Source organism: Silene latifolia, chromosome 11 (genome assembly GCF_048544455.1).
Source record: "Silene latifolia isolate original U9 population chromosome 11, ASM4854445v1, whole genome shotgun sequence".
Taxonomy (NCBI): Eukaryota; Viridiplantae; Streptophyta; class Magnoliopsida; order Caryophyllales; family Caryophyllaceae; genus Silene; species Silene latifolia.
Window position 1 is genome coordinate 171525206 of NC_133536.1, and position 9770 is coordinate 171534975.

The 9770-nt window shown below is 38.1% G+C and overlaps 1 protein-coding gene across 2 annotated transcripts; it reads right to left on the bottom strand.

Moving 5' to 3' along the window:
• Positions 1-44: 44 nt before the first annotated feature.
• On the bottom strand, positions 45-7345 carry LOC141612082 (uncharacterized). 2 transcript variants are annotated; one of them, XM_074430792.1, is made up of 14 exons: positions 7183-7345; positions 5563-5963; positions 4796-4970; positions 3931-4014; positions 3183-3424; positions 2886-3099; positions 2589-2668; positions 2075-2159; positions 1757-1888; positions 1549-1662; positions 1419-1466; positions 978-1062; positions 828-884; positions 45-474 (listed from the first exon to the last, which is right to left on the bottom strand). In XM_074430792.1, the coding sequence occupies exons 2-14, from the start codon at positions 5784-5786 to the stop codon at positions 338-340; spliced, it is 1677 nt and encodes a 558-aa protein (XP_074286893.1). In that variant the 5' UTR covers positions 5787-5963; positions 7183-7345; the 3' UTR covers positions 45-337. The 2 variants fall into 2 exon arrangements, with proteins under 2 accessions (XP_074286893.1, XP_074286894.1); XM_074430793.1 differs by lacking the exons at positions 3931-4014; positions 7183-7345 and having other exon boundaries at positions 5563-5903.
• Positions 7346-9770: the final 2425 nt, after the last annotated feature.

Sequence of the window (9770 nt, forward strand, 5' to 3'; positions counted from 1 at the left end):
CATCAATGTTTGAACAATCTGACCCTAATTCACAAACCAAATAAGAAGGTGAACCGCCTCAATCCGAGGAGTAAGTGATCTTCCCGATTGTGTGTTTTACATATTTGAATAATCTGTCTTTGTGTTAAGAAAGCTTCAAGCTCTCGACAACACAACATAATCAATCAATTGTACAAAATACATTTTCGGCATTAACATTACAAAATTAACAACAACGAATGGGTTTTAATCACCAAAAAATAGTGTTCACTTTACAAGTTTTTTTAATCAGCTATTCCCGTGTTAAAAGATTGTGAAAAAACACAATGTACCTAAACTCTATTCATTCCGTATTCACTTAGGAGGTTTTATGAAGTGAGGCGTCAGTTTGATCGTCGGCCACTTCTAACTGCGGAGGTAAGAGGTTTAGAAAACTCCCTTTAACAGATTGGTCACCACTTGTTGCAGCTTCCGATGAATCAGATGAATCTTCCTCTGCAATAATAGAAGGAATAAACCTATATGCACCAACAGGAAAGAAAAGACGACTAGCTGATTACGCTCTAGGCAAACCTAAAGCCCGTCTGTCATTCTATCCTTTGAGCTAGATTGGACACACCTCTCTAAAAGATAAATCCATTTCAGGCAGGTAGCTAGAAATAAACTAACCAGATAAGAAACAAACAAAATATACATCAGCACATTTGCTATCCGAAAATTTGTCACTTCCTTACTAGTGTAACTACCACAATTATTCAGAACATCCAACACTGTAAACTGAGAGTGGTTTCCTTACTTGTAAACATCCAAGGACATCCAACACTGTAAACAAAGAGGTTTAAACATACCGAAAAGTGATTTAATCGACGGCCTCTTAGTTTTGGTGTCTTTCTTCTTTATTTCAGCTGTATAGGCATCAGAAGATGAAATGTCAAACAACAGTTATGAAATTCAATAGTTAGAATGTGCAGATAGGCAGAGGGTCAAGACAACAATACCAACGCCAGGAACTTGATAATCATTCACAATTTCAAAGTTCTTGTATGTGTAGCCAACAAAATTGAGGTCCTTGGACGAAAGCATCTGTAGAACCAGGACAAATCAGAATAACAATTGGATGTGCCAAGCCAGTGAATTAACTGTCAAGTCCGACATCGGTTGACCACCAAAGTTAAAAGGGGACTATATATAATTTGGTTGATGGGAGTATCATTTCAGAAAAATATCCTCGTTGAGGCCTAAGAGTAACTACCCAACTCTGCTGCCCAAACTAATTTTCTGATATGCAAGTTTCACAAAGCACGAAGGTAGCACCTCAATTTAACTCCGCATGTCTCCAAATAGACAAATACCCCCTTCTCTTTTGAGGTATAATTATTTAAAATAAACACTCAAATGAAAACAAAATGGCAAAACCAAACCCAGTGTAGTGTGCTCACCTTTCTCCAAGGACCTGACTTTGATGTTGAATGCAATGGATGGTCAGCCTTCACATGTCCAAAAAAAGTGCAGTAAGTCCATGAAAAATATACATAAAGAAGGTTCGCAACATACAAGTAATTATTTTACCTCATCAAACTTCTCAAAATTCTGTGTGTCCAACTCATCATTAACCTCGGGAATAAAAGCAGCCTCCATTTGATATATTCTCTCCCAGTCAACACCATTGAACCAGGGATGAGCCTTATGTCAACAAAAACAAAGATAACTCCTTTATCTACGTGCAAAATTTCTACAGAATCTACAAGATTGTTGAAGAGGACAGACCATACAACACCTGTATTTCATCAGCGCCATTTGAACCTAATCTCTGATTGACATTGCACAACAGTTTACTGATAAGATCTTTTGCTTCAGGAGTTAACTTCGCTTCCTCAGGGAACTTTAAATGAGTTCTCCAATTTACTATCTGCACAGTATGGAAGAGGAAACCCTTCTTAGACTCTAACTCTATATGGAAATTGGCATGTACTGACAATTTTCCAAGCTTACAATTTCACATATGCCAAGAAAATTGGCATGTACAAGCTTACAGTTTCAGACCAAGGGAGTGACACTGATAAAGTGAAACAAAAGAGTGAACTTCAGTATTTACCTTCCTACAAGTTGTCATGGGGTCATCTGAATAAAAAGGTGGATACCCTACTAGCATTTCAAACATTATTGCGCCAAGCGACCACCTGTGAAAAGAACAATCAGGGAAATATTCATAAGGGCACAAATCACAGAGCAAAATCATCAGAAATATTTTAAAGGCATCATCAACTTTACGAAATTAGTTTACCTCAAAAAAAAAACTTTACAAAATTAGCAAATACCAGAAAAGAATTGATTGGCCACATGTTAGAGTAATAAGAGTTATTAAATTTGATTGGTTCCTTTAAAAAAAATATCTGCATGTAGCATCATTTGCCACTGTAAGATTGGAGAGAGCAACGGGGGTGGGGTGGGGGTGGATTGGCAAGTATTTTACACTTTTACCATATTAACACTGATTCAGCAAAATCAGCTTATCTAATTCTTATATGTCATCAGCATAACTACAAGCTTGGAAAGGGAAAATTTAATACGTCTGTCGTTAGCTGAGCAGAACTAACTGGAATCCTTACCAATCGCATTCCATTCCATAACCCTTCTTCAGCAGTACTTCAGGTGCAATGTAATCAGGTGTACCGACAGTGGAATAAGCCTGCAATACCCCAATATACCAGCATCAGAAGATTGACTCACGGCCATCCCAAAAGAAATCCCCGAGTCTCCGGCACTTTAAGCCATATAATTTAGAAAAACAGCTGTAAATGAGAAAACATGTAATATTTGCATGCATGAAAAGTCATCAAGAATTTAAATAAAATATTGTAAAACCGCTAAAAACCAATCCTTTAAAGAAAACAAAGTGAACCTACAAGCATTCTACGGTTCTTCTGCCAATGCTGAAGCTGCTCTTGCTGAGTTCGCCTTGGCTTTGAAGAGCCATCGTCGGTGGGTGATCCTCCATTTGAACTGGTAACTTCAAAATTTTCTTCTAATGTACTGCAATCTAATGGTTTACAGAGGCCGAAATCGGACAGTCTCAAGTGCCCATATCTATCAAGTAGCAGGTTATCAGGCTTAATGTCTCTGAAAAGATACACATGAAGGTTAGCACTGTTCACTGGTTAATGTTACTAAGATAATCAAAACTAGAGAACTCTTGCAGAAACCTGTGGATGTAGTTGTGTTTGTGGATCGATTTTACGGCTAATACAGTTTCTGCAACATAAAATCTTGCTTCATCCTCTGTCAATGTATCCTTCCTCATAAGTAACGTCATCATATCACCACCAGGAAGATACTCCATGATGAGATACAAGTATTCCTCGTCTTGAAATGAACAATAAAGCTTAACAATGCAATTGCTGTCGACTTCAGCAAGCAGATTCCTTTCCGCTTTCACATGTTCCACCTGCAATTTAAAAGTTATTTGGCTGTATTTGAGTTAATCATGAAACAGGCAAGTAACTTTGATGTTCAACTTATTGTTCAAGTCAGCAAATCGTGATATTGATCTCTCTTTGTTAGATTTCACATCAAGTTAAATGTATTAACGTACTACATGAAAGTCGTAACACTCTAAACACTAGCATTAGGAAATAGGTGATGCAACAAATATTGAAGATCTTGCTAATAATTGTTTTATGAATATACCAATACAGAATGCATTCACATTGTGATAGACCCATAAATTTACAAATATTCCAACACAGAAAATGGACAAAATGCACAAAAAGATTTATTTCCTACGGCCAGGGACCCCGGATGCTATAAGTTGCTTTCGCCATACTCACCCCCAGGCCCCACCCCAGCACAACAACAAAAAAAAAAGCCATTTCATGACCTTGCAAAGAATCTGTAATCTGTACAAAACTACAAATATTTGCTACCAGTCAGAATCAGTACAGATAAACATACTTGTCCTCGACGAAGCATCTCTGATTTTTTGAGCTTTTTCATGGCATATACATGATCAGTTGTCTTTTCCCTACAAACTCTGACCTATCACATAAAGATAACAGTCTAATCATACGCACATACAACCATACAACACATATCATATCTGATCTGTTATGTGTACAGAGATAGATATATCGTTAACAGTTAGCACGATGCTTAAGAGTTCCAAGGTCAATCAAAAATATCTGAAGCAATGTAACAAACATAATTCCTACTAAAAGCCAATCAAGAAAATTCTGAAGCAATGTTGATAGGCCTTAGCAAGATTGACAAAGTCAGAAGGCTCAACTTCAGAAGCACCCACCCCACCCATTTTGTTGATCATACTTGAAGTCAAGTCTAACATGTAGTCTTGCACTTCCTTATAGGCCCATTCTACTACATCGTCGTGATTCCTATAGCCATTTTTTTTAATGAAGACTCGTTTCCAGGTATTGGCATATGGCACAAACCGCACAATTATCCGTCAATATCATCATGAACAAAAATTCTACCAAGCTATTCATCAAGAACAAAAATTTAAAACCAAGGCCACCAGACAGTCATACTAGCAATAGTCAGGCAGAAATGCTTCTATTTGTTGAATATTAAAACATCACAAGTCAACAAATCCAGCTCGGAATGCATGCTTGACATGGGGCAAGAACTTCAACATGCTTTGCAAACATAATACATAAAAAAAATATCCCTAGGAGAGTCAGGATACAAACATACATGACGAGATATCAACAGAATACAAACTCACACAAAAGAAATAAGAATGACATCAAAAGACAAAGGAAACAATCAAATATGTGAGTTACAAAAGTTCAGAATTGCATACCTCGCCAAATGCACCCTTCCCAATCATAGTCAATAACTCAAAATCATCAGCACCCATTTTATGCCTTTGAAGACGCATGTATTCAGTTTCTTTCTTCTCTAAAAACTTAAGTAGATTGTTCTGGTCTTCTTCAGACACATCAGCATCAGCCAACTTCTTCTCTAATTCACTTCGACTGTTCACAGATACTCATTGTATGATCAAATTACCGAAGATGTCTTAGTCTAGTGGTTAAGACGGAGGTATTGTGGACAATAGGTCCCAGGTTCGAATCCCCCCTCCCCTCTATTGTAATGCGACTAAGTGCGCGCTTCGATTGACCAAAAAAAAATGATCAAATTGGCTCCAAACTGTTATCCTCTTGATTTTAAATGAAATCCCAATTATAGTTAAAAAGTAAAAATTCTAGCCAAGTATTTAAAAACATGCAATGATTAAAAAGAAAAAAACACAGGCTACGAAAAATTCTAGAAAAGTGTAGATTAAAGGAAGAGATAATCAGATAAATATAAAAAAAATCAAGCATATATGCCTTTGGAGACACAATGCAAAAATAGCAAAACAGAATAGATAATGAGAACGGGTAAGACGGATTTTTCCTACAGTGGACAGTCATTATGACAAATGCAGCAACTTCAGCAATAAACACATGACCTTCGTTTGTTGGGCAGATAGAAGCAGATTCTAACCACAATATAGAAGTCAACCATTCACAAAGTCATAAAGAAGCACACAGATCACATATAATCCAAGATTTTTTAACATACCGTTCCCTCCTCTCTTGTAAATTCCTCATCTGCTCCTTGTAATGTTTCTCAATATATTGCTTTGCGGCTGCAACCCTTTCTTTTGTAATATTTGAAGGTGTGTCATCATCTGACGCTGAACCTGAACCTTCCCTGCCCCCCATTCCAGAATCCTTGTTTTTAGAACCAGACCTCAACTTATCACGAGGTTGAAGTTTGTGGAACCAACTCTTAGCCGAACTCATATTCTTATCACTGAGAATCCACAAAAATTCAACGGTCTAGTGGGGTAGTCAGGACTTCAACATCAGCAATAAAGACGTTTCAAGTAGCCAACCGTAAACCACTTCATCTGAAACTGTTCAAAGTAAGGCAATCCAACTTCATTTGGTAGAAAAGTAAATATACTAGTCTCACATTACCTGCAACAGTAAATCAAAGAGAGGGTATTAGCCAACTGCAAGTCGGATTCCAAACCCAAAAATCATATCCAAATAACCTTCACCTCATAGAAATCTAATATAGAATATAAAAATTTCTTAAGAACAATAAAACCGCAGATTTACATATTTGAATATTATGCACAAGTTTATTCTGATAAATAGGCAAAAATAGTCTCGTTAAACATCTTCATCCATGATAAAGTTGTCCTTCAGTTTAAACCCTTTTTTCCTTCTAAAAGAAGGTAATAAATGGAGATCAAATACCTAGGATCGAAATTGATCAATTATTTTGTGACAAACCAAAACTGAATGTAGAAGGACTAGAGAAACAATAGCCTCAACTAGTTATTAAAGTTCCATAGAAATCGATAAAAAAAGGCTTAGTCCAAGCTTTTTCGAGTTTAAGTCCATTGCAAATATGGGGAAGGTACGAGCTTTTACAAGTTTAGGTGCATGACAAATAGGTGATTCCCTCCTTAAACATTCTTATGATGCTAAAACGAACAAAATGAAGAAACTTGTCCTCGACGTTTGAGTCGATTTTATCACAATCCAACGCTGACAAATCTACCATAGTTGGCACCAACCGACAACCACAATCACAATGAATGGTTAATGCGCTAAAATTGACGATCCTACACACATTATCGGGTCCATTTATTGTACAAGCTTTTGCAAGCTTAAGTGCATTGCAAACATTGCAAAGGTACAAGCTTTTACAAGTTTATGTGCAATGCAAAAACGCGATTCCAGCTCAACATCCTTATAATACCAAAACAAATAAATGTAGAAACTTGTCCTCGACGTTTGATCCGATCTTATCACAATCCAATACCGAAAAATCTACAGTAATTCGGTGCTAAAATAGACAATCCTACACACAATCAGTCAATTTCAAAGAAACTAAGCTAACACAATACATAAAATTCAATCAAAATCGGTACAAATTACGTTCTTTAACACAACATTCTAAACAAAGAAACTCAAACATCAACAAATTTGATACAACATTACAATCAATAACATTACTCCAAAAACCGTAAGCAAAGCATCGAGATACAATCCAGTAACATCAAATTGATAACAATACTCAATTATTCCCCAAATTGAAACCCTAACACATCAAATTAACAAAAAAAAAAAAACAGTCGAAAAACACCAAAAAGACGGAAATTAAAGCGGAATTTAAATCGAATACCGTGAGAAATTCACCGAGCGAAGAAGCGATTGCAATGATGATCGTAAAATCGTTAAAATTTCGAGAAAAATTGGAAAAAAATGAAGAACGGAAGATTAAAGAGAAGAATGAGAGGGAAGCGAAAAATGCGGGAGAGTAATTCTTGTTGTCCGCATGATACTATGAATATGAAAATTGGGGGGAAATTTAAGTATTATTTTCTCATCATCACATGGGGACATGGGGTCCCACTTTATTATTAGTCTATTTGTTTCACATTTTGATTAAAATATTTAAACTGTGTCGATAGTTTAGTAGAAATGTGAGGAGAAATAGTGAGTATATTTTCTCTTTGGTGTAGTCGAATCAGGAGTTCTCGTTAGTTAAATCGACCTAAGATTTAGAGTTGAAACTGAACTTAATTTATGTAGTTACAAACAGTACCATTTGTTGATGGTAATTTGTAATGGAAAAGTAGACTCCGCACTATTTTTATGAATTAGACTCGAAAAGACATAAAATAGAGGATTACAAGAACTTGGCCATAACTCTTACACTACAATATACATTTTCTAATCGAAACACAATTTCAAATTTGACTCAACGAGTTTCAAGGTCACAAATTGAACAGCAATGAAATTAACTTTGTTAACATCAAGTCTTACTTGTGACGTCTCACAACCTCATTTCTTTTTTAAAATTAACCTTTGTTCTCGTGCTCTCTCTCTCTCTAAATCTACCCCATCTCTAAAAATAAAACAGAACCCTAACCAATAGCCTTGAGTCGCCGCCTCCCCCAGCCACACACTTCCCCTTGATCTCTTCCTACCCTTCGCCGGAGTTAGGCTCTCCCCTTGGCCTAACTCCGGCGATCGCCCTTGCCTCACCATTTGTTAGCCGTCTGTTGGTGTCGATCTCGCTCCTCCTCTTGACGGCCGATGGCTTTGTGTCGGTGGTCTGTCGGCGGCGTCGGTCTTCCTCCCCGATGATCTGAGTTTGGTCGTTCTTCCGCTCCATGTCCTGTCGTCGTTGTCTTGCTTTCAACCCCTTTGCTCCTTCCCCTGGTGCTCTTTCCGGTATGGTCTCTGTCGGTCCCGTCCCTCCGTCCCCTTGTCCTGTCACCGTCGGTCGTACTTTCCAACCCATAGGTGATCCCCCCATTCCCCCCACCTCTGGGTTGGCTTGATTGTTAAGGTTAGTTCGTCTGTTTCGATGGGTATAGCCCAGCCATTTGTCTTGTCTTCTGTGTGGTTGTTTTAAGGGTCAGATATGGTGATTCCCCCATTCCCCCCACCTATCGATCCCTTGCCCCTTTCCACTTGCCAATGTCTGTTTTTTCTGATTTGATCTTCTTGCTAGTGTGGCGGTGGTCCTGGGAGGTGTCGTTTGGTGAAACGGGTATCGTTTCTGTGTCTTGTCCGGTGTTTTTGAGTCGCTGGGGTTGTTGTTTGCTTTCCGACGGTCCTGGGGGGTGCGTGTTGTTTCTCGGCCTTGTTTGGTTTCTCTTTAGGTTTGTTTTATGTTGGGCCGACTCTGCCTTGTGTGACTTTTATGATTTGGCCGTCCTTTTTGTTGTCGGAGCGAGATCGTGGCTGCCTGGGTTTCCTTGTGTTGCTTTTGAGGCGGGGTGGGTTGGGTGATGTCGGGGTTTTGGAAGTGTCGTTGGCTGGTTCGGATGTGTTGGTTACCCTTTCTAATTGATGATCCACTATTCTTGCTGTTATTTCCTATTTTTTTCAATAATAACCTCCCTTTGTTTATGGGTGTCCTGTCCCGTAATCAGTATCGAGGCTTTTAGTAGTAAGATGAGGATTGGGTTTGACAGAAAATGTCGTCTTATGGGCTCTTTTGACTGGATTTTGGTTTATGGACTGCTATTATCCTCTCTTCTCTGTGTGGTGACTTCCTTGATGTGTTGGTCGCTCGGCCAAAGAGTTCGATTTCTAAGGTGTAGGAGTTTTATCTCCGCCGATGACAGACTTCGTTGTCTCGTTCATCTCTTTGTCTTTCTTCGCTCTTTTCGCAAGGGCGGAAGTACACCTTGTCATTGCCACTCGAAGACTTGTTTGCGTCGATGTATTCTGGAAGTCAAGTGTGCTTGTGAAGCTGGATCGGTTGTTCGTGGCCATTCCTCCGCCCTTATCCATCCTATCATCGCTGATCTAGTCTATCTTTATGTTGTAGCTTTAATTTTAAATAATTTCCATGTTTGTCTTAGGTATGGCTTTGTAGTGCTAGATTTAGCAGTCGATCTCCTGGTGCTACCTAGTCGAGTAGCTTACATTGTTGCTTGTAGAACATTGTAAGATATTCTCCTACCGTTGTCAAAAAAAAAAAAAAAAAAAAACCCGATCTATGTATAATTATTTACAAATTTACCTTCACATTGCAATACTAAACTGATCATAAATGGAGAAAGAGGGAATAGATCATAACATATCTGTTAATGTATAAATCTGAGATTGAGTTTGCATTAATTGATTCATGTGAGTAAGAGTTTCATCGAAGCTAAGAAGTGTTCCTCATAATACAAACATTAGACAGACCAGAATAGTTATGGACTTGAATTGTTGAACATCTCTCAGATTCTACATGTGGGTTGACTCATT

Bases quoted from the DNA above. Each gene is read 5' to 3' on its own strand.
- LOC141612082 (XM_074430792.1), bottom strand. From the start codon at position 5,786: ATGAGTTCGGCTAAGAGTTGGTTCCACAAACTTCAACCTCGTGATAAG. The intron at 2,160-2,588 runs GTAAGGATTCCA...TTCTTTTCACAG, and splicing joins TATGGAATGGAATGCGATTG to GTGGTCGCTTGGCGCAATAA. The intron at 1,063-1,418 runs GTGAGCACACTA...CTGGTTCTACAG, and splicing joins AGTCAGGTCCTTGGAGAAAG to ATGCTTTCGTCCAAGGACCT.